General features: G+C 30.6%; 1 protein-coding gene across 2 annotated transcripts in view; it reads right to left on the bottom strand.

Annotated features, from left to right (window-relative positions):
• Nucleotides 1-1,372: 1,372 nt before the first annotated feature.
• The window catches only part of LOC115883300, a 51,416-nt gene continuing 26,485 nt past the window's right edge, over nucleotides 1,373-26,303 (bottom strand). Inside the window, exons 2-7 of one of the 2 annotated variants that reach the window (XM_030901640.1) lie at nucleotides 20,837-21,064; nucleotides 15,484-15,643; nucleotides 11,219-11,427; nucleotides 3,887-4,120; nucleotides 1,620-1,791; nucleotides 1,373-1,565 (exon numbers count right to left, since the gene is read on the bottom strand). In XM_030901640.1, the coding sequence (XP_030757500.1) occupies nucleotides 1,385-1,565; nucleotides 1,620-1,791; nucleotides 3,887-4,120; nucleotides 11,219-11,427; nucleotides 15,484-15,643; nucleotides 20,837-21,064 (1,184 nt within the window). In that variant the 3' untranslated portion in view covers nucleotides 1,373-1,384. The remainder of the gene's footprint in view (nucleotides 1,566-1,619; nucleotides 1,792-3,886; nucleotides 4,121-11,218; nucleotides 11,428-15,483; nucleotides 15,644-20,836; nucleotides 21,065-26,303) is intronic. The other variant, XM_030901641.1, reaches the window with a different exon arrangement.

Raw genomic sequence — 26,303 nt, 5'->3', positions numbered from 1 at the left:
TATCGTCGTTATTTCTATAATTTTTAATAAATATACTAAAGAAGTAAATTGTTATTTTAAGACATGTGGATCAGCTTGAATATTGAGGTGATCCAATATTTTTAAAAGTTTTAATTGTTCTAACTTCCACCAACATTCTTCCTCACCACACTCATCCTGTACAATAGAATAACTTTTACTGACAACTTTTAGTAAATTCAAGTTCAAATTCAAATTCAAATTCAAATTCAAATTCAAATTCAAATTCAAATTCAAATTCAAATTCAAATTCAAATTCAAATTCAAATTCAAATTCAAATTCAAATTCAAATTCAAATTTCTTTATTAGACCCCATTTTTACAGAATAATATTATTATTAATAAATGTGTGTCTAAAGGGATCGCACCGCGATTAAAAAAATTATACAATGACTCAAAGTGCTAGAGTGGTGCGACCCCAAAAACAAAATAGAAATAAATTAAATTATAAAAATAAACAGAATTAAAAAAAATAAAATTAGATAAAAAAGTGAAAATATAATTTTATCAGGGATGAGCGGAGAAAAGCAGAGAGGCATAACGAAACAGTGTAAAAACCGGAACAGCAACCAATGACGGACATATCAGAAGAACAAGAACCTCACAAATCAGTCGACCAAATTATATTTTTTACAAATTTAGTAAATAATTTTTAATTTGTTTTTTATAATCTGTAAAGGATTGAAATTTAAAGTTATTAGAAATATTATTCCACAAATGTGGCGCTATGAAACTGAACGATTTTTGGAAGTTAGCTGTTCGGTGTTAAGGAATTTTAAAATAATGCACTTGCCTAGTCGAATGATCATGGTCAAAGTAGTGAAACAATTAGAACAAATAGGGAGGCTGCTCTGTAGTTAAAATTCGATAACTGAATGTCATTAAATGAAAATGTTACTTTCACTAGTGAATGTTAGAAGTTACTAGGAAAAGTCGACAAATCACTTTAAAATACCACATTCACTGGTCCAATGCGTAATTGTTAACATTTCCTAGTGAATGTTAACAATCACTGAATTTCCGACTTTCACTGTAACATATACATAGAATAAACAAATACATCAACAGATTATAATACCGAGTGTTTCTCAAAAGAGGGTTACCCCTATTTTGATAAAAACTTCTTTAAGCTTTCAATTTACTCTAGTTATCTCCAAATATCTATTATTTTTAAGACATTATTTACTTTTTTAATGAATTTAGCTATATAAACTAAAACCTTGATAGGAATCGTATTTACTGCAGTAAAAACATTTAATACTGATAAAGCCTGACGACACCAACATTATATTTTTCAAATGGTGCCTGAGTGTCACACTGTTTAAAAGCTATTTATATTAAGGAAACACAACTATTTATTATTGTACTAGAATCTTTTATTTCTGTTAGCTCGTCTGGTAGCTCGGCCGCTCGAACTTCGCATTTGGTATCTAGGATGACTGGTAATCTCGATTGTGGCCCCTCTGGGCGGATTTAACCTTTTCACTGCCATGCCCTTCACTTGACATATGTAGTTATGCTTTTCCATCTCGTTTCTATAACTCCATCTGAAAAAGTAAATTTTTTGTTACTTGTTAAAAAGAATGGAAGTTAATATTTACTGGTAAGAATATTGGGGATCCATAATAATAGCGTTCCAGTTTGATCCGTTTGTCGGATTCTGTAAGACTTCTTCAGCAAATCCTTGATACCTTAACTGATTTCCATTTAGAGCCCACACCCACTTTTTCGTCTTGTCATTGAACCTTCCACCAATCCATCTTTCCTGTTTTTCTAATAATAAATAAATAAAATACCATTATGTATCTTTTCATATACAGTGTTGTTCACCACATACGACACGGAGTATTGTAGTTTAACGATTAGATTTTTACAAATTGTAAGTTTTGGATTCGTGGAAGGACTATCAGAGTTACAATTTAAAAATATTTTTAAAAGATACAGAGTGTCCCAAATAAGTAAAAATATTATTGTTGTATTCTTTTTTAAATGAGACACTCTGGAAAAGCGAGACCTGAGCACCCTGAGACACACAAATGGATGCCATTCGAAGATCAATGAGAATTTCCAGACAACAATAATTATTAATTATTGCACATTTAAATATATTTTGTTAAAGAGAATCAATTGACCAATTAATATGAATCCAGTATTCAAACTACATTAATTGCCTGTTTACGTTGATTAATAATAATTGCTCCAAGTACTAAAAAACTGAATTTTGTATGTGTATTAGACAGTGCGGTAAAAAGTAACATCTTATAAATTTTATTTATTTTTTTGACGAATGCTCTTATTTATAACAGGGACGTTCATGTTCATAACTTATTATATTGATTTCAATTGAGTCAAATCCATATTTATTTAGAATAATTTATTAACTAAAACAATTAAGTATGTAATTAACTATTTTTTGGGGCGGAAATAATGGTGGTATACTTAATTGGTAGACTCTTTTACAAACATTTAAATAGTTTTGTTTTTGTTAACAAATGGACTTGATGTTATCAAAGTTATTATTTTTACCACCTGTACATTTTGTACATAATATGTTGCCTTAAAAAAATCTAAAATGTCAATATTCCATGGGTATAGTGATAAATGAGGTCTAAATTATAAGAAAATGCATTTTCTACGAAAACTTGAAGAGATAGGTAAAAATGGTATAATACAATATGATAGACAATTAAATTGTACATCTCATTTAAAATATACAGGGTGCTTCATTTAAATTAAACAAGTTATTGCCGTTTAAAGCTAGTAATCATTTTAATATAAATTTTTGGACACTCTGTATAAGGTAGTATAATTATTATTATTGCAACACAATATCTGAATAATAAATAAACTTCAGCAAATATATTTAGTATTAAAAAGTTTGATACCCTTGGAGAAATGAAGCCTTGATTTTTTTACTGCAATTTCACAAAATTGGAAATATTTAAACGGTAAGGTAACGGTAAGGTTTAAGTGTGATAAACCTTAATCAAATTTACCTTTATTTCAATCGTTGAATCTAAAAATATAATAATATACAGTTGTGTATACAGTTGTGTTCCATTCAAAAAAAAATACATCTATAGTATTTTTTACTTATTTGGGACACTCTGTATCTTGTAAAATTATTTTTAAATTGTAGCTCTAATAGTCCTTCAACGAACCCAAAACTTGTTTCCCAATATAATATGTATACCCAATTTGTAAAAATCTAATCGTTTATCTACAATATACTCTGTGTCGTATGTGGTGAACCACCCTGGATACTATTATTAAAATTTGGCATTATTTATGCCAATATTTTTTTAATTCTTATTAATATTTTATTGTATTAGAAAACTATGACCAAAACAAAAAAAGCCTAGACGCAAAATTAGAAGAACGAGTTACGCCAAGTAACCATACAGATATTTGGGTGAATAAAGTACAGATTGATTTATATAGTATAAATTAATATTGATTATACAGGATAATACAAATTATACCTTTTGAAAATTTGCGGTAAACAGGCAGTTCTAAAAAGTTCTCGAAAAATATACAGGGAAATTTAAAAGAAAATGCACGATTTTCAATATCTTTTCTTTGCAAAAAAAAACTCACAGATGTGTGTTCCTGTGGTCGAAATACTGAAAATATACCCCTGAAAATATTTGCACTTATTTAAGACTCACCTTGTATAGTATAAACTTTTACATATAGGTACATTTGTATCATAAGCAGGAAGTTTGTTAAAAAATTATAAAAAAAATTCTCTTCGTTTCATAGAGTAAATGAATACCATACACAGACAGATTATGTAAATTCCATTCTTTGGCATAAGACACAATAATTAATAGTTTTTATTATTAAAATTCGCTGAACGTTAACTTACCCGTAAATCCGTTCAAAAATATTTTCAGTTTTTTGTCTTGAACTCTTGACCTGATAATAGCTAGTCTGGAATTGATGTGGGCGCAATTGAAATGGGCATCGGACCAAGTTGCTTTATCTCTGCTGAACAAATAACACTGGCTTCCCAAAACCATCCAGTTTTGTGGACAAATGTAGCTCATAGAGGATTTGATTGTGGTGGGCTTACTCTGGTAGGCTGGCTTCGCTTTCTGTACTAAAACAAGACACATGTTAGTCAATGTTAATATAAATTAATACCATTTAATGATAAAGTATATGTTAAAAACAGTTCACATATTGATAAAATGAGCTTTTACTTAAAATAAGATAAAATATATCAGTTTTTTCAACTTTAAAACAACCAAACCTATATGGAATCATATATTATTTTTCATAATAAATAAAATTCAGTCCTTACAAAAGACTGTTAATGAAAAATTATCCATATAACAATAAAAAAATAATCAGTTCCCAAAATAAACACAATGGTATTTTTTTGGTGTCTGAAACGAAATAAGTTTTAAATTTTTAATGGCCAAAAGGCAAAATCAAAAAGAATGTTTCTTATTAAATTATCAACACTGTCTTGGGGTATGGTTTCCCATTCTGGTAATTCTGATTCAATAAGCTGTGCGAGATTTCCAGGATTGTTTCGATGAGCTCTATCTGCTGGTATGGGGAGGTAAATTATCGTGCATGAAGTTAAAATGATCACCAGCTGCAGCTACCCAAAGCCCAACGATTGGTTCTAGCACTAAATCATAGTCCGACACCTCCGACACGTTAAAGCTTGTTGAAGCGGTAACAATGGAGTTTTTGCTCCCACCATAAAACCTCCCCAGACTATTACAGTTCCTCCTTTATATCTTGGTACAGATTTGGCTGCCTGGAGTCAAGCTCGTCTTCCTGGATCTCTAAGAATCCGAATTCGATGGTCATCTCATCTTAGGCCAATTCTGGTCTCATCTGAAAAAAAGGAACATATTGCCAATTCTCAATTGTCAAGTTTTGATGTTGAAGGCACCAATTTAGCCGGTCAATTTTATTTTGCCGAGATAAGTATGGGACCCGTAACTCTCCCCCACTGTATAAACCTTTCAACTGAAACATTCACACCGGTAGCTGCCAGAAGTTGTATTTGTAGCTCTAGATGAGAAATATTGGGATTTCTTGTAGCAATTTGGCACACAAAGCGGTCTTGTTGTTCAGTTGTGACTTTTTGACGAATTTGTCAGGGCCTGATCTTGACAGTTCTTAGTTCCAACTACCTTGCATATGTTTTGGATACAACACCGTGGATAACGACTGCTATTTCTGCTACGTCTCTTTGGGGCATTCCGTTTTCAATGAGAGCAATAATTCTTCTCCTTTGTATATCTATTAATCCAACAAAAGGCATTTTTTATTTTTTTTGGATCGAATGAAAATTACCGAACAATCGTGATTTTCTCACTAAACACAAAATTGACAAGAAAATAAATCGCAGCATTCCTTTAGTCTCTATTATCATGCTTTATTATTTTTTTATTATTTACAACAAAAAACCTTGCCTTAAAGTTGTATATCAATAATTTTCCCTGCAAAAAGTTTGGTAAGAAATAGTGATTCAATATAAGTTTCGTTGTGTGTATATGTTCTGTAATGTAGTGGCTTTAACTTAATCACTAAGATTGTAGTCCAACTGAAATCAAATTTTTAAAAATTCTTTACACACATTATGGGCTGTCTCTCTACTCCTCTATAAAGGCCAATTTAAATGGAGGTAGACATTTGGAAGAGTGGTATATATTAGGAGAACCTTTCAATCCCAATTTTTTCTTCTTTTGTATATTTTATGTCTCATGATAATTTTTAAGTTCAAGAAACCCTGAACTATCGCAATTAAATGGCCAGTATTTCATAACCTAATATGATAATAATTAATTGAATAAAAAATATAAATAACATCAATCAATGAAGTGAAATATAGTCACTTATTATCCACACGACCCGATGACCTTCCGCAATTCCAATAATTAGAGTAAATATTATTTTTATGTATTAAAATTATTATTAATGGTGTTGATGGTTGACATTAAGTTACACAAACAGATTTATGTATTATAAAATAAAACGTATTTGTTGCTTCATAAGATTAGGCGTTTCCAAATATATCATTACATATAAACTTAAAATAATCGCATTTTTCAGCGTAGCAACTCCTAAAGACAGCCTAATTTCTTTTACCATCTTTATCTTCATTTTTACCCTACATTAATTAAATAATAATTCTTCTATTCGGACGTCCACTGATAACATTTCTAATCTAAGTCAAAACAAAATATGCAAAAGGGGAAATCAATTAATACTTATTTCATCGCAATAAAGTTCAAATATGTCGCCAATATGTTACTTTTATATCAGGTATCATCTTCAAACTGGAATTTCAGGTTAACATCCCTCTCCTTAATATATTTCGCCAATTATTAATAAGTTTTACACTGAGATAATGAAATGTTTTCACTCCTTATATCAAATTCATAGCAAAGATGACTCAAAAATGAAAAAAAGGTGACTTCCGACGTCCATAGCATGATTGTTAAATACTTTTTGTACATATACAGGGTGAGTCTTAAATAAGTGCAAATATTTTAGGGGTAATAATATATTTCCATCCAAGAAACATAATTATGAGTTTTTTAGCAAAAAATAATTAAATTCGGAATTTTTTGAAAAATTCTTTCCAAATGTTGTAGCTTTTAGTTAAAAAAACAGAATTTTTTGATAATATGGGAACATAGGTAGTAATTTAAATTTACAAGAAAGAAAACACAGAAAAGATCCAGCGGTTCTCAAAATTTAAACAAAAAATATTTTTTTTTTGAAATTTTCAAAGCAAAATAACTCGGTTATTTTGGACTATTTGAAAAACGGAAAAAAGAAATTATATTTCTTTTATCGAGATCTACCAGCCCTGAAAATATTTGCACTTATTTAAGACTCACCCTGTATAGTCTTGTATACATAATAGATTTCGAACTAATTATTGTTTTGTACTGATCTTCTTCTTTCCGTGCCGTTTTGTAACAAAAGTTGGAGACCATTCATTTGAAAGAGTAAGAAAAAAGCTTATCCTGTACATTCAATATAGCTTCTCCCTAATACGATATTTTGGTAACAATAATTGTAATGCTTATTGCAGTGTGGACATTGTTGTCATATTTTGCGACATTTCCTGATTCATAAGGTTAACTAGGTTGAGGGTTTTGATTTTATAAAGTTTTTATTATTATTTTATAAATAATGAAAATAAGGTGACAATTTTCAACAATATTATTGCTTCTTCTTTGAAGCATCTAAATTTATAAGGTTCGATAGTTTTCTAGGCGTTTTCTTTAGTAGGAAAGTGATGGAATGAATTGCTTTAAACAAAACTTCAACCAAACTTCGTTTTTTCATGCCCTACATATACCGGATGCGTCTCAAAAGTTGCTCACCCCTATAACTTTGTTATATTTTCAGATAAAAAATGAGGTTTTTTAGTTATGACATAAATTATTGAGAGACTTATTCAATTGTTTTCGAATTAATCATTTCCTGTTTTACCGGAAATACAACTTTTGATTTTTAAATGGTACCCTCGGTATTTGTTTTACTTTATTCGATAGAAAATGACACGCTGAATATAATGACGTATCATATGTCAACTTTTGAAATTTCAATCTAGAGTGCCATGGCTGCGTTAAAAACACTAATGTTTTTTTCAGAGCTGATAGTCCTCGATAAAAGAAACATATTTTCTCTTTACCGTTTCTTAAATAAGTCCAAAATGACCGGAAAAATTGATTTGAGAGCCACGGTTTTTTCTGTATTGCATAACTTTTAGTGCCCTAACAATAAAGGGGGTCAAGTCGTTACCATGGTAATATCAGATATTAAGAAATTATATGATAGTGAAATTTACGGTGAACAGGCAGTTCTAAACAGTTGTCTAAATATACACGAACATTTAGAAAAAATTAACGATTTTCAACATATTTTTTTGAGAAAAAAACCTCATAGACGTGTTCATGATTTTTTTTTCGATTTAATTGTTTGATAGGTTGTTATTAATACATACATACTTACTGCCATTACTCGCTGACGAGTATTTGACACGCATCAGAAGATGGTCACGCAAGGCGTTTTCTTTCATGAGCCTTTCTGTGACTGAAAAGCCCAATACGTGATGTTATTTGTCTACCGCACTCCGGACATTCAAAAATCTCATTGCTTTGTTGCCTCTTAACTTTTTGGTTCTCGCTGTTAACTGAGTTTACATTCTTCTCCATTGAGTTCTATTGTGAGCTGCTACTTCCTACTCATTCTGCACATTAATCCCCTTTAAGTTTTCGAGGAAAATGTCCTTGTACCTTTTGAGTTGTCCACCTGGCCTCCTCTTACCGTCTACAAGCTTACCGTAAAGCAGTGATTTTGGTATGCGGTTTTCTTGCATTCTGCATACGTGACCAGCCCATCTTAATCAGGATTTTGTAACCATGACTTCAATACTCTCGCAGTTAGCTTTTTCAAGAACCGATACGTTTGAGACGTGATGGAACCATTTGATTCTTAAGAGTTGTCTAAGGTGTCTCTGTTGCAACTTGTTTAATGCGTTCATGTGTCCGCGGTACAGCACCCAGGTTTCTCTCCCATATAACATGGTGTTGATTATTATTGCTCGGTACACTGCAAGTTTCGTTTTTGTGCTCAGGTCATGGTTGTAAAAACCCTGTCTTTTAATTTTCAGAATGCTCTTGAAGCGCTGCTAATCCTGTGCTGAATTTCAGAGTCGATATTGGCCTTTTCCGAAATCAAACTGCCGAGATAATTGAATTCCGCTACATATTCCAGTAGTTCTTCTCCGATTTTTATAGCATTGTTGTGATCTTCCGGAGGGGTGCACATGATTTTAGTTTTGTCGATGTTTAGCTTAAGGCCCAAAGCCTCGTATGCCCAGGTATATGTGTTATTAATAGAATTTTAATTATCGTCATATTTTTTGCTGTCTTAAAATGTTAAAGTGCAAAATTTATTAAGTTCATTTCTATGGAACTTAATAAATTATATTTACATTACACCGATAGTCTCGGTGATAACAGTTATCGGAAAATATAATACTTTAACAATAGTAAAAGAATGGCGCCGGGAGGCACGTATAGCCGCCCATACTAAAATATGTTAATATATTGTAAAAAAAAACAAAAATAAAGGAAATAAAATTAAAAAACAGGGATCTAATCATGTTTCCTAGTAATATGAAAAAATGTTTCTAATTTTACTTAGAGCAGATAAAATAATGTACTTTAACGGATATTTAAAATTAAACTATAGGGGTTTGCGTACCCCAGTTTGAAACACTTTGGTTTAGAAGATATTACCTAATATATTATATAATATAAAACAAAGATTTAAATAACTCTCTATATCGTGCATACGGCCTTGAATTGATCGATTTCACCAGACCGAAAAACTATCCTATTAAAAATAGAATAGTGGCACATCCGATTAAAATTCCATCAAATTTTTCGTTTATTTGGCTTGGAAGCTTATTTTTTTCGACTAAACCATAGACAAACACAGATGAGCCTCGATAAAAATTAATGAACCGCATAATATTATTACTATGAGAAGGATTTATGAATGTTTACAAAGTCGTCTTTATGAATTATGCCTATCCTTGAATGTGTAAAAAGTAGTTAAAATTTTGTAAACTGAGGTTAGTGAGATAACTATTACTCAATTTCGTTAAGTATGTTGTTTTATGGATATATGTTGAACAATACAAAAATTGTGTTTATATAGTGAATTTGTACATACGATGACCTTACTTAAATTGAATATAAATTTTTTTCTCTCGAAACTTATTCAAATAATTTTTTTTATTTCAGCGTTTGATATTGTATAGAAATATTATTTTTATTAATGCATAGGAATGTAGGCTTTTGCTAACGGTGTGTCATTAATAAACTAATTACTACAGATATTAAATACCATAACCAGAGAAGAAAAGTTTGAATTATAAAGAATAAAATATATAAAACAAAATATCTGATAATGAGTAAAGCTTCATTCAGAACCTCGCAATTAGTGGAATAAATTAGTGGTTTCAATTACACTCTGAAAAAACTCAATTAAAATTAATAGAATATCCTAACAACAGCTTGCGGTAGTCAGTTGTATCCATAGAGAAAGCCTAATATTTATCTTATTAAACATTCAACTTTTGATTTCTAACCACAATTTCTTTTGACGGATGATAATCAAAGGCCAAAAGAAGCTGAAGGAGCGACAATAAAGTCGCGAAACGTCGCAAAAACATAATTGTTTCCTTTCGAGCCTTCCCAAACACCCACGATGTTTTTCTGCGCACTAACTACTGGGAACTAACAATAATCATAATATCCTCAATGTTAATGCATCCCGTTCTTGGCAATACTTGATTGTTTGATACTTTATGGTACCAATTTATACACATGATTTGGCTCAGCCGAAGATATTCCAAAGCTTTAACGTGTCTTCTAGGTATATGAAAACCAAGTCTTACACTTGTAGGTCAAAGCTGAAACTATTATAGTTAGAGCCACGATGAAGATATTAAATCAAATTCGCCGTAAAAATTGAGGCGAATGGATCCTATGGTTCACCAACGAGAAGAACAAGGGCACGTACAAAGTTAACGTGGAACAACGATTTTAGAAAACAAGCTGAAATAAATATGATCAAACAACACACAGAACACATGGATGCAAAGTAACGATAATGCAGAGCATCATCGAGTTTAAAAATTTCTCAGAACTTTATGTAAGAATAATCTTCGGATTGTGACGGGATTTCTAACAGGACAACTGTCTTCTCAACGAACACCTGAGTAAAACTGAAGCTTGGAAATCAACGGCAAATGCAGCTTCTGTGGGGAAAATAGGGAAACACCAGAACACCTTATCACTGAGTGCGCCGAGACGACAACTGTTCGTGCCATAAACTTTGGTATATACGGTTGATGTCGGATATGAAGAAGTGGCCTGGGTGTAGAGCCGTCTCAGATACTGGCTTTTGTCAAAGCCTTGAGACTGTATGATGAATTATAACTCAAGAAAGTAAGAACTGAAGAAACGGTATACACAATAGATCTGTAGGGTCGCGGTGATCTTCATCGAATTTAACGATGCATAAAAATAATATACTAAAATAATGGTAAAAAACTATTTGCAAATAGAATAAGGAATTCGAAACAACGACACAAACAAGACAGATACAACTAAAATACTGCTACTTCTTAATTATTACTCACTTACTGCTGCTGGTTTGTTTAACAGCTTATTTTTCAGTCTCTGACATCTCTTCTTCTGCCTTTTCGTCAAAGTTTCGAAGTTTTCGAGACACCGTTCGACCGTTAACTTTTTCTCACTTTTTTTATCCATCACTTTGAAGGCGACCAACGCTTCAGGTTCGGTCTCGCAAATAAACGGATTCGGTTTCATGCAGTTCTCCGCTCGCCATCTGGAAACAATTAAGATGTATAGTGTTACAATTAATTGTTTATTGATTTACAAAAAACATTAAAAGAACATCTTATACTGTTCGCGTGGTTTGGAGTCAGTGTTGATGGTTATGAATGACATTCATTAATAATTCTGTTAGAACTGTCAACGGTTGCATTAGTTATACACTCATACACTCACCGGTACGAAAAACGGGCACATTTAAAATTTTGATGTATAGGGTGGACCATTTTGGTTGTTTCTATAGGGTATCTAGAAAACCGTGAAGAAGTGACTAGGCTTTTCATGAAAAGACGGAATACACTATGAGACTACGACATATATAAACTCAACAATTCTCAACAATTAATTTACTTTTATCGGGTTCAGGTTACTTCAATCGGGCTTCTCAGTTAAAAAAAAACAAAAAGACTACATTAAATGTTCAAACTGCTGCGCATTATTATCTAGACAGGGTTTTCATCGCCCCCGCACGCCGCCGCTAAAAGCATTTCGAATGTGTATGTTGGTTACATTTTGCAAAGTCACAACAAAACTATCTTGTAACTCTTCTAATTTTCTATTTGCATTTCGATAAATTTCCTTTTTCGGAAAGTCCCAGAGAAAGAAGTCCAAGGGAGTGATATCATGTGACCTAGGTGGCCACCTGATTGGTCCATTGTTTGAAATCCATTTTTGCCCATAGTTCGCGTTGAGATATTCGACTACATTTGTCGCAGTATGAGCTGGAGCTCCATCTTGCTGAAAGAATATTTGTTCACCTTCCCTCAAAGGCAAGTTATCTAAAAATGGAACAATGTGTCTTTCTAAAATTTGAACATATCGGTGAGAATTAAAATTCCCTTCGTAGATTTCATAGGCAAGAACTCTGTTACCCAGTAAAGCAACCCATACGTTAAATGCCAATACGTTAATAAAACCAAATCGTCCCTGTGCTATTTTGATCTGCCCAAATATGATTATTATGCCGGTTGAATATACCATCACTTGAAATACTTGATTCCAGATAATCTGATCAAACAACAATTCATTTTCTTTTAAAACTCCCAAATACGTACCAATTACAAAACTCGATTCTGCGTTCTGCGTCTTCAGGATATAGAAGCTGGGGTTTTCGTTGCTTTATAGCATTTTTATATTTATTTTTCTTTAAAATCTTCAATGTTTTTTTATGAGAAACTCCGACATCATTTTCAATAGTGTTACGGCTGCGAGGACATTAATATAATTGATTTTCTTCATCTTCTTTCTGAAAATTTTTCGGACGCGGTTTTTGAAAAGATCCAAAATCCCGGTTTCCAAAATACCCTATAGAAACAACCAAAATGGGTCCACCCTGTACATATTTTAAAGTTTAATATATTTTGTTCTAGTGGGCCGATTTTAATAATTTTTTAAGCAATTTGTAGCTAAATTAGCTAATATCTGTGAATGAGGGAAATCAAAATTTTGATACTTTTGTGAAAGTTTGAAACACCCTGTGGAATATGTTAAAAAAGCAAGGAATTTAAAAATCATTTTGTCATCTAGGTATATCTTTTGTCGATAGTTTGTTTTTTGATTCATCTCAATTAGCTTTATTTTTGTTGGAGATGTTTTAGCTTTTGAATAAGACTGTAACGATTTACAGCTTTTTTCGCGTTGATTTTGGATTCTCGTCAACACACTTATAAGATAGTGTTTATTGTTTATGTGATGTCACTGTCATTGAGAAGACACATTATTATTGTTTATTGACGTTTACTCTAGTAGAGATGGTAGTTCTGAAGCTGAAGTATCTGTTATTGCTGCTTTTATTGATCATAGTAGAGATCAACTTTTGGACTTAAATCATATCTGCTAGAGTAACTGCCCAACAGACAATAATAATATGATTTTTCAAAGACAGTGACAATAAATAAATCATAAACACTATTTTATACTCTGTTGACTAGGACCAAAAGCAATGACATAGTTTCAATAAGAAAATACGAAAAAATGCAACTGTTTACTTCAAAAGCGAATATCTCCGAAAATTATAGTGCTATTGAGATGAATCAAAAAACAAAATATCGAGAAAAGATACACCTAGATGATTTAAAATCCTAAAAAATAGATTTTTAAATTCCTTGCTTTGTTGACGTACTCCACAGGGTGTTTCAAACTTTCACCAAAATTTTAACATTTTGTTTTCCATCGTTTAATTGACAGATAGCAACTTTCATCTTTAATTTAGAAAGAGATACTAAAAAGTCAAATAATTTAGCTACAAAATGCTTAAAAAATCATCAAAAGCGGTCCCCTAAAACAATCTATGTATATAAAACTTTAAAATACATGAAAACTGTATCTAAAATAATAAATTGTTAAATTAGATTAAAAATTAAATTATTCTTAGAATATTATGGATCGCTTTGAAAATTACATTTATATTGTTATATTAAACAAGATAAAAGGATTTTATTAGTGTTATAATGGGTAATTCCGCTATCGTTCTTAAATCTAACAAAACTATTTATTTTAATGTCTCAGACCAGTGTTAATAAGATTCATTTTAGTACTAATTCTCTGAAAGTTTTATTCACGGATTTATTGTTCTAGGCATGTTTTATTTATTTTAGGAGAGTTAAATCTTGATAATTGACATTCATGTTGACTTGGCGATAATTTATGTCAAATTCATAAAATTTGTGCTATTTTCGAAATTCACATTCCAGATAGACATTTGCGTGTAAAATAGGACGAATATGGTATTTTTTCAAAATGCCTTTATTATTTGAAGTAGTTGAAGTTGTTGGCATTTTGAAAAAGCAATCAAAAGGTAGAAAACTTAATGCCCACTTGCACTGTTTGTATAAACTTTGTTTAAAGACTAAACAGTGATTAACTATACATATTTTATTACAGTTAATCACTGTTTAGCCTTTAAACAAAGTTTATACAAACGGTGCAAGTGGGCATAAGACTATCAAAATATTGATCTAATAACAATTTGACGTTTATACTATTACGTCAAAAGCAACTTTTTTCCACAGCCTACCATGACTTCACTGAATCATCATTTCTTGTTCGCTATTATTAATATCTTAATTATTATATATTAATACATCTAATATTATGATATTCTGGTATATCCTCGATTTTAAAATAAACTAACTGTTTCTATCTTATTTTTAGGTTAGAATGGGCATAAACAAGAGGGCTACTGATACCGTGTTGTAAAAGTAAGATAATTAAGGGCTTATTTTTTGGTATTTATTATAATTTTGCTAGTATCTTCGGTTTGAAAGAAGATATCAAGATGCGGTTTTCGCTAACTTTTCAAGCTTTTTCTACTCTTTACTATCAGCTAAAATTACATATACTATTGCATTTAATTTTTTTGAAAAAACGCGCAGTTTGTTAAATTGTAAGACAACGCCCCCTAGCGTCTACATTCAAAAGCTTATTATTATTGTTTATATGGTACAATATAGAGTAAGAAACGCTCTTTTAAACGAGCCCTCGCTTGTTGGATTCCGATCATCCAGTCCAGAGTTATTAATATTCAAATAAAAACAGATCTAACGTTCCCCCACCACTTTATTTTGGTAGATAGGGGAAAATGGCTCTAACAAAAAATATTCAAAATTTACTGAAGATTATAAAGCTGTTACTGATAGTACACCTTATCTAGGCAAAATTGTGTAAAAACTCCCATTTTCTTATTTTTTGTTGCAGTTGCGCCCCCTAGCGGTCGTTCTACAAACTTGAAAATAATTTCCAGCAATTTCCCATAATTATAATAATTTTAATTATTATATATATAAAATAATAATATATTAATTCCCCTTTAATTATAAATATTTTTTTCGGCTAATACTTTCCGAGATACGTCCGAGAGCTATTCTTAGTGGGACACCCTGTATGTAATTTTGAGTCATCCTGTGTAATAAAATCGATTTGTAAGAAAACGCCAAATCGGAGAAAAATATCAAATGCACAGAAAGTACGTTTCTGATATTTCAATTGCATTTCAATTGCATTTTTCTCAACGCAATATATATTTCTGTGTTTATTTTTTAAGACGTCTTACCTATTTCTTTCTACGTCGAAAAGCAAACACGTCCAATTATCCTCGCCATCTCTGTCGATGTCCTTCAAAGACAAAAATTTGATCGGACTCCCGTCCGTATAAATCCACCTTTTCTGTTTCCAATTTTTGAAACCGCCTACCCAGAAGGATGTGCTTTGACCTATAAATAAATAATATCATATTAATTTATTAGCTCAATTTTATATTACGCCAACTGACATTTGGACATTTTAAGATTAGAGAAGTTCGAAGACACGTCCTACGTTGTTGTTTTGTGCTAGGTACTAAACGTCTTTTTGATTTTATTAAATTGCTTATATCCTAGATATTTGAGGCTAGCAGATTTTAGTACAATAGAAAATAAGCTTCACATTCATACGGTAAATAAAGTTCCATTCTTCCTTTAAAGTATCCAATTCCTATTTTTATAATATAAAATATGTAATTAGATTAAGTAACATGTTTAAATTTAATTGGTTTATTAACAAAGCATTTATTTGTTTATTAAAAGGACAAATCCTATAATTAATCTAATATAGAAAAGTGTGATACATGTTTTAGAACAATGTAATGTTAGTGAAATTAATCTATACTTAAATGCAAAAAAAAGCAACGGAGAATATTTTAGTCAAGTTTAAAATGTTATATTTTTTTACTTTTAGTCCTATTTTCATGATTTTTTTAGCAAACTGTATATAAATCTATTAACTTTAATTCATAAACTCAGTTTTTTATAAACTTTAGTATTTGGCTTATTATAGAGGGTTAATTGAAGGGTTGTTTTTTTACCCTAACTTTAAAATACCCTGTGCAATAATTTCGTGAGTTACTATTCCTTAAACATTATATTTCGATCAGAACCATGTCTTCTGAGCATTTTCCATGTCAACACATGCCTTGGTTAATTTTTAAGAGCCAAAATGAACTTGCCACCAACAATTGTTCTTTGTTTTTGTAGAAAATTTATAAATCGTAAATAATTCAGATGACATATGAATTTATTTTGTCCAAATACACGTGTCATTGTACATTGAGACATCCTGTATATAGAAAATACTTGAATCGAAAAGAAAACAAAACTATTAACAAAAGAACAAATGACAACAACTACAACTGGCAAATCGATTGGTTTCAATCATGTTTCAATCATCCGTACCACAAGATTGCTAAAATAGAAAAATAGAAAGTAAATAGTGAATAGTTAAGAGCAATAAATATCTAGAATCTAAACATTGCAAGCCATTTCATAATGTTATAGGTACATGTATAATAAATAAATTAATTAAGAATAGGTTTAAAAATTTATAAGTTCAAAATATTCAAGAATAAATTTAAAATATAAATAAGATATTTAATACAAAATGTGAAGATTTCGAGAAAAAATATTAGTTATTATTGTATTTACTTGTTAAATCATACGTGTACGTTTGATATGTTATTTAAATATTAGCATTACATAGAAATGGAACGAACCGTTATTTTGCACCTGTGTAACCCCCAAATGAAAATTAAATAATAGATTTAATCTACAGCAAAGTACGATTTTTGCCTAAATTGTTAAAAAATTAGTTTAATTAATTAATTAAATAATAAAGTAGTTTTAAATTATTAGAACATAATACATATATAAAAAAAATATTGTGCTATTTGGGACAAATTCAAGATTACGCTCTTTACACTAATGCTATTTTTAATCTAAATTGCCAATAAAAATGAAGCCTTTGAAATTGTTTTGTAAGGACCAATAAAGATAGAACGACCAGACGCCCACCATTAATAAATAGAAAATTTTGTTAGCCAGCTATTGAATTGAAATTGATAGTAAAATGCAATCGGTGCTTCCTCCTCGTTATACAAAATAGTCAAAATATCTAAGTAGCATCAGTTTAAAACTTAAAATTTTATTGTTAAATCTCTTAAGCATTTTGTGTTTGGTGGATAAACCAAATATTCTATATCACAAACATTGATTAACATTCGTGCTGATGTCGATTAACAAATACATACAGAGTAATTCAAATTCGAACCCCACTATAATGACTAAAAATTATAAGAGATTCATTCCCACTTTTTACTAGCTCCACAACAGTGTTGTCATTTGATTTGTTTTCTTATAGGCGCCATATTAGACTTTTACACATCTAAATATATAAATTTATTGCGATTCTAACGATGTAGGTATAGCAAGTTATGCATATTAGCTTTTGATCAATAATTTGTAAAAAAGTTTCTCGATTTTTTAAAAAATATTATTGGGAATAATGAAAGCACATTTTCAAATTGTGGTGTGTTCAATATGATTTGGAGAGCAAAACCCCAGGCACTTTAGGGAAGTTAGACCGCAAGTTCGTATCAGCTTAAATGTGTGGGCAGGCATTCACACATTAAATACTGTGATCGATTATTAGGACCTCATTTCTTGTTTCATCAGATTGAACACTTGATGATTTTAACATAAATTGAGGAAATTAAGGAACTATTACTATTATGTCTATTCTAGTTTCCATATAATCATTAGTTACCCAAGCAGCATTTGGACGTCGGGACAACGTTGTGTCACGCGACCAAACGTCGGGGCGCAACGTCGGCACAACCTCGTGCCAACCCTAGTCTGCACTAGTTTGGAGAATAATTTTTGGGTCGAAACGACGTTGGATACCGACGTTGGCTAGAAGCCTAATTTAGTACAAACTGCAACGTTGTTTAAAATCCTAATTCACAGAAATACACAACTAATATGGCGTCTAAGTCGCGTTTTATCCTAAATTGGGATAATTATAGTAAAAATATTATTTTTATGATTTAGTTAGAGACGTATGTCAGATGGCAGTGAAGGAAAACAAAACAAAAGTATTTAAGTGTGGAGGATGTTTGAAGATCATAATTATTGAAACACTTTAACCGACTCTGTAACTCGTTACCCAAGGCAAAAAAGTTAAACGCAAGCAACTTTATTGATAAATGTATTGTTTCTACTTTGAAAAATACTAATGGGCCTTAAAATTAAAGAAGTTTTAAAAATTTTCTTGAATTTTTTTTTAGTAAAATGAGAATAATTTATTCGCAGTCGAAAAAATTGTTTCCGCGTGTTTTTTAGGGTCAAATATTTCCAGTTAATGTATTCATAAAGCAGGAATTGCTATTTTAGGAACGAAACATTTTCTTATTTAACAACATGGCGGCTTTCACTTTCTTGTTTTGGAGATTAAGATGGAGTAGTTCGAGTAGCCGCATACTGGACTAATAAAGTCGCAGTTCGGCCTTAACAGGTAGTATACTAGTCGCAAGATTGCCTAATTTAGTCATCCTAGAGTCTAGCTTGTGCCGCCCTCTATAATATAAATAAACCAGGGAGTGGATAAACTATCGGTAATATATGTCGATGTATATTTAAATTTAGTTTTATATGTACCTTTCTTATGTCCCATTTTAATTAAAAATTATAATTATTAAATTAAAGTTTTTTTTTATAAAAACAAAAACAGCACTGAACTGTCTGACTGAACAGAACAATGAAGTGAAAATTTAAAATTTAAGGTTATGGTCCAATACAGTTGCAAAAAGGTAGTGACTCGACGTCCTACCAACGTAAGAATAAGGAAATCTAAACAACGTTGGAATTAGTAAAACAGACGACGTTTGCATAACGTTGGAATAGGTCCTGAAACTGACGTCGGAAAACTCTATATTGTCCAATGTTGTAACTACGTTGTCCGAATCACTTAAAGATCACTTAAGCAAAAAAGGTTACAAGACAACGTTTATTCGACGTCGCAGAAGCTTCCTACCTTGCTGTAGTACTAGTCCAACGTCGGCACAACGTTATAAAAACGTTTAAATTTATTTTAATACCCAAGGTAGGGAGCTAACTATTTTTTGTAACTAGTCCAACGTTGTGATTAGTAAACATGTGGTCGCAAGTCGTGAAAATGCTACTTGGGTACTAAAAAGCGTAAATATTTAATAAATGTTCATCCACTTTTCAAATAATATTCTATCTTGTTATTATCTTTCTGGATACGTTTGTAAATATATTTCTGATGTTCTCGAAAAATTTCTGTCAAATTTGTAATAAAGTTTTAACATGGCGCATATTTTCCTTTCAAACAACCAAAGCCGCCTATTGAAAAAAATACATTTTTACAAATTCTTGGCGTTTAAAAGCTATTAAATACAGGGTCCGGCAATAGTGCGTCGGGTATCTGTAGCTCCTAGAATAAAAAACTTGAGAATTTTATTTAAATGCAAACCTAAGGTATGTACGATAATGTATTTCAGGAAAATATTTTAACTTCTATAGGGTGGCTCAAAAAAGTGTCAGTGGATAGGGATAATTTTTTTTAAATAGAACACCCTGTATATTATTGCATTTTTGGCTTCCTTTCAGATCACTTTACATAATCCTAAGATATGAATAAATAAATTTAGATAATTTCAGAGATATTAATAAATAAATAAAAAATATATATTTTTCAACCTTTTATTGCAAATACACTAACTGCCCTGAAATCAAAACTATAATAGGTATTTACTTTAGATGGTCTATACTTACTTTCCTATAAATATCATAATCTTAAATAATAGTGGCTTTGATAAAAATTTACTGTGGAAAATGCCATATGAAATATAAAACCGCGAATATCTGTAAAACCATTAAAATTTTTGAAATACTCTAAATACAAGAAATGTTAATTTTTTAATTCTCCATCTATTGAAAAAATACTATACAGGGTGTTCCATTTAAAAAAAGAACGAAAATTATTTTATTTGGAAAGTTTGGCGTCGAATTTTGAACATCCTGTATCATTTACGATTACCCTATTTATAGTAAAATAAGTACAGACCATCTAAAGTAAATACCTAATACATTTTTGATTTCAGAACAGTTGTTGTACATATTTGTAATAATGTTAAGTTAATGAAGGTTGAAAAATATATATTTTTTATTTGTTTATTATCTCTGAAACTATCAAAACATATTTACACATATCTTAGGATTATGTAAAGTGATATGAAAGGAAGCCAAAAATGCAATAATATACAGGGTGTTCCATTTACAAAAATTATCTCGATCCCCTCACACTTTTTTGAGCCACCCTATAGAATTTAAAATATTTTCTTGAAATACATCCTAGTACATACTTTAGGTCTGCACTTAAACAAAATTTCCAAGTTTTTTATTCTATATATTCTATACAGGGTGGCGCACCTCATTCGCCTCGGTTGATTATACGAAAGATCAGAGACACTCCAGACAATCCAGAACACGCGAAGTTTGTTATAATAGTTAATAGCTAGACACTGAATAAGCTGTGCTTTTTTATTATAATTTGTTCTATATATATTTACTTACTTCCAAACTTGCGTTTATTTTTAAGCATGTGTCTTTCAAACTGTAGCAGATCTGGTCGACTAGAAAACATTGTGAGATTACTGCTGCTCAGATCGTGACAAGTGTAGAACGCCTGGAACCACGTCGCTGAACCATTGTTGAAATGGTAACATTTTCGCCCAATGTTACTAAAACTCTTAGGGCATGTGTAGCGATAGTCGAATCTTTCGTCCGTGTTCGCCAAAACATCTGCAAATAAAAATAAATACAGTGACATAAACCAGGTGCATCAAATTCTAGAATAATATACCGGGTTTGTCTCAAAAGTGGCTCACCCCTATAACTTTTTTACTTTTTTAGATAAAAAACGAGATTTAGTATGTTAGTATATGATATAAATTAGGATTCATTGACGTATTCAATTGTTTTTGTTCACTTCCTGTTTCACCCGAAAAGACTACAACTTTTGATTTTTAAATGGCGCCCTCGGTAATTTTTTACTTTATTCGATAGAAAATGACATTCTGAATAGACTGACATATCATATGTCAACTTTTGACATTCTTCCTTAATAAAAAATCGTATTTTAAAATTCAATCTAGAGTGCCATGGCTATGTTAAAAACACTAATTTTTAATCAAGGAGCCTTGGAAAAATAGATTTCATCGTCTAATGTTTTTAGTGTCTTACCCTGGCCAGTTAGAAAATGCTCAAATCATATTTTTAATCATATCTCAATTTTTTCAAATAGAATGAGGGTGGCTCATTAGCATATTTGAAAAAATATTTTTTTTACGAATAATTTGATACCACACACTTGGTATTTCGGGTCAAATTTTCGTTACGAACCGCAAGTTATAATTTCAAATAAACCATATGCGAAAATGTCAAAAGTTGACATACGATATGTCATTATATTCAGAGTGTTATTTTCTATCGAATGAATTAAAAAAAAACTACGGAGGGTGCCATTTAAAAATCAAATGTTGTAGTCATTTCCGGTGAAACAGGCAGTGACCAAAAACAATTGAATATGTCAATCAATCCTAATTTATGTCATATATACTAACATACCTAATCTCGTTTTTTTTAACTGAAAAAATAAAAAAGTTATAGGGGTGAGCCACTTTTGAGACGCATCCGGTATATTAAAACAAAGCTATATTTTGTATTTTAAAGGCTTTCTGAAACATATTGTTCTGTTTTAATTTGGTCAGTATTATACATAATTTATCTTATTGTGTTTCATTATAAGAGTCAAAGAACTTTATTTGCAGCATTACCTGAATAATAATTATTAATTTTAGACAGATTGTTTTATTCATGTCTATTTTGGTCTATGCCAACCTAATACCTAATAAAACTATAGTTCTTTACTACTACTAAAGTTTACAGATAGGGTCAAAAAATAAATTATGAATTTATTTATGTAAAGTTGTTGTCTGTCATTTTAATTCACAGGTAAATTGTATTTTCTGTCATTTTGTTGGATGTTGTCTGACGATATTCTTCCCTGACTTGTTGGACAGACAGACATCCTTTAAAGTGGAAATTAAAGACTGTTGAAAAACTATTATATCATGTGTACTATTTTGTCTTTAAGTATCTTTTACTGAGTACTACTTTGAGTGTATTTTGCTATCTAATTTTGTCTATGTGAGCAGTGAGCAGTACTAAAATTTGTACCATTATATTAATATATAAGCAAGGTACTAATACTTCTCACTTAGAAGGCACTGCTTACTAATGCGAAGATATCTAAATATATTTTTTCAAAATAATCTTTCTAATATCTGTTATAATATTATTTTATTTATAGTTATTTTAATTTAAGATATATACTATTTCAAAGACGTTAATTTTAAGATTGTGTACCTACTTTAACCTCTTGACATGGTTCAATGCTTGTTTTAGAGACCATTACTTCCTTTAAAGGAAGCATAATGGTTGAAAACTTGCCCTAAGCCCACTCGTGTACACTCCAATGGAAATAGCTAACTGCATTGTAGTATATTTTTTCGATGTCATAGAACTTATACAGGGTGGCGCCTCTTATTGATCTTAAGTGAACGTAGTTTAGTAACTTGTTCCTTAGTAACCAAATAGTCGATTATTCTTTTATAACTATACTCTGGTTTGTTTTCTCAGGTAAGATTTCGACAGACGATGACAGAAAAAAAGCAGATGACTTCCATACCAATCCATTTATTTCACTAAAAAAAGTTTCTAATATTTTTTTCTATCTAGTTTAAACTATGGATGGGTTTATAAATAAGTACGTCATGCGTCGCCTCTTGTTGTTTTTAACCAGTTTTATTGGTTTATTTCAAAAATGACAGATCATATTTCAATATTATTGGTTTGACGCAACGATGAACGACAAACGGACGCCTATGCGTATAAACTCGACTTAAGATTTTTAAGAATTGTCAAACTCTTGCCAAATTATAGGTTATAATTTTGTGTCAAATTATGTCAAATAGAAATGATAAATATTTTGCATTTTGCATTTTGGACTGTGTTGTTACTTGTGTTTCGTGTTTTTTAAAATTAAGTGGAGGAAAACTCGAGGGAAAATTAAGTGTTGACCCAGACCATACTTTACAGTTAATATTCGGGGCACAGAGACCGCCAGAGACACATCAGTTTGCCAGAGACTATGGCCAGAGAGTTGTATTAGCCACAAATAAAGTTGTATACCATCTCGTATATGGTACCAAAAACTGGAATATCTGTAAAATAATATCACACGATAGGTAAATAATACATTTTAATACTGCAGAAAAAAATTAAGATTAAAGTTAATTAACCAAGATTAGATTTTTTATACAGGTTTTTGTTCACAATATTTTAGAGTAATCACTTCTCACTCAAAATTTAAATATATTAATTATGCGTTCCAATTGTACCAACTTATTACCATAGTATAAGGAAACTAGTAGTTTTACTCCTTGTCAAATCCTTTGTTCTTTTTCTGCCATTTTATATGACCTTGTTCTCGCCTCCGTAGCCGACGACGTAGCTGTATAGTCGTGGTCTATTAACTAGGCAAAGTATAGACGTGGCACTCGCCATAGTTTCACAGATATGTATTTAGAAAAATATGAGTTCACAATAAAATAAAATAAAAAAAATGATCATCGAGTAAAAACTTGCTTGAAAATAGAATATTTTCACATTTCGTGTAGGTAACAATTCTTCTGTATCTGAAAATCTTCTGATGGGAAGAAATGCAGAAAAAATATATAATGACATATTTTATATTATTATCTATTTCAGAGATTTTCTACGACTTTTTTTTTATTTAAAGCAAGTTTAATTTTCTGTAGATAACTGGATTCGGCATAACATTATGGCTATAGTACACTGTCTTTATTTAAAGCTCACTGCGGTGTTGCCAATCTATTTCTTATTTACTAAAACTTTGGTTAAAAACATTATATACGAAAAGTGGTAAAAAACTAGAGTGAATATAACTTTATTAATACTTTGCTATGTTTTCTTAAACATGAAGGATATCGGAATAAATTCGTGTAGAAAAATTTACTTTATCGTATACAGGATATTTACAGATACAGACAAAGATCATATTAGGTGGCTTTGAAAAAAATTTACTGTTGAAAGAGCCATATGTAATATAATACTGCGAATATCTGCGACAGCGGTAAAAATTTAGAAACACATTAGATTAATAAAAAAATGTTCACTTTTTAATTATGCATCTGACAGAAAAATAATATACAGACTCTCGCATTTAAAAAAGTTGAGATACACCATTTTAAATATTGCGATTTTGGTGACGCCATAAAAAATACCCAATATAGAATAATGTATATAGAATGATGTAAAATAATAAAAAAAATCAAACTAACTTTTCCATAACTTTTTTTGTGACACCCTGTATATAACAAAATATTTTAGGATACACCCCTTTATAAACCTTGAAACATATGCATAAAACTGGTGTGGCACTTTTCTTCCCTCAAATATAATCTCAATATTTTGTCTATAATATTTTGAATATTGTTATATTACGACCACTTATAATAAAAAATAAATAAAAAAAACATCAAAAAATACAGTCCACTAAATTTATAAGAGATTATGCTATTATAAAATTCTTTCAATTAAAAAATATGAATAATTTGCGGAGACTTTAGATGTACAAAATATTTATTCTAAAATTGTTTCAAAAACCAATTTATATAAATTATCTCGTAAATTATTATTGGAATGAAAATTTTATGGAAAACCCCCTGACCAAAAAATATTTTCATGCGCATATTTGAGACAACCTGTATATCTAAAAAACTATTTTTAAAATCTGCACGCATGCTAAAAAAATAATAACATTTAATTAATTACATAATATCTCAGCTTCAAAAATAAACAAATATAATTAAATGTTAATTGATAATTACTATCAGCTTGCCGATTTACATCCGATGGAAATCTAAAAAGACTGAAAGAACAATTTTTTGAATTATTTCCACAATTAATAGCAGCGCACAGTAAGGCACTCATTTTTTGTCAATCCGTCCCTGTGCTCGGACGCAACGCTCGAACCTCACAGCTCGACGGACCGAATTCAACTGAAACGCTTTGCAACCTGCCAGCTTGCAAAAACTGGCAGAAAATATTTGCGAGAGTGCAACTACTCTTTTCCTTAAACTATGTTACTACTTTGGAAAATAAAATAAACTACTTTGAAATTAAAATGACAGACACATCTATCACTGTCAAGGATCTTGTCGTCGGACCTTCGCCGGACAGACTATATTCTACCGTTGAGGCGTCAAGTTATTACTATTGCAGCGTTATTTTTTAAGTTTCATGCTTATGACTGGATTAAAATATAAAAAAAAACTTATTAAATCTTACTGATCTTTATAAAACATAATAAATTAAAGTTTATTTATCCATTTTAACAAACAAAATGCATTACACGCATAACCATGAAACAATCAGTTCGTCATGATGGAATACATAAAAACGCATGCATATTATTCTAATTAGTAATATATGGAATTTGAAATAAAATAAATCAGACTGGATTAGATTTCATGAATAATATGAATTGGATTTCATTTTGCACGTGCTGTTTCAGCATTAATAATAGTAGAGGAAATCACATACTTGGCATTATTTCCAAGTTGATGTAAGACATATGTAGCAAATTAATTTAAATAAAAAATAACAGTGGCAATCGCTAAAATTAGCCTAGCGTATTTTTTCCTTTGCTGCCAATAAATCGTTCGGCATGTACGATTCGAATTACGTTATGAACGATCTCGGGACAGGTTCAATGAGATTGAAGTTTACGACATGTAAACAGAGAAACTTTGGTTTTGATGAAGAAACATTTGAATTTTATTGTTACATCAGTTGTTACATACGTTTCATTTTTTTGTAGGCTAAAATTGTTCCTGGTAGTGATTGATTTTGTATAACTGGCTATAGTGATCAAATAATAAATAAAGGCGTTATA

The sequence above is a fragment of the Sitophilus oryzae genome, unplaced genomic scaffold (genome assembly GCF_002938485.1).
Source record: "Sitophilus oryzae breed Bouriz unplaced genomic scaffold, Soryzae_2.0 scaffold_1869_pilon_pilon, whole genome shotgun sequence".
NCBI classification, from domain to species: Eukaryota; Metazoa; Arthropoda; class Insecta; order Coleoptera; family Curculionidae; genus Sitophilus; species Sitophilus oryzae.
Note: the sequence above shows the minus strand (reverse complement) of the source record. Positions and strands in the feature narration are given on the sequence as shown.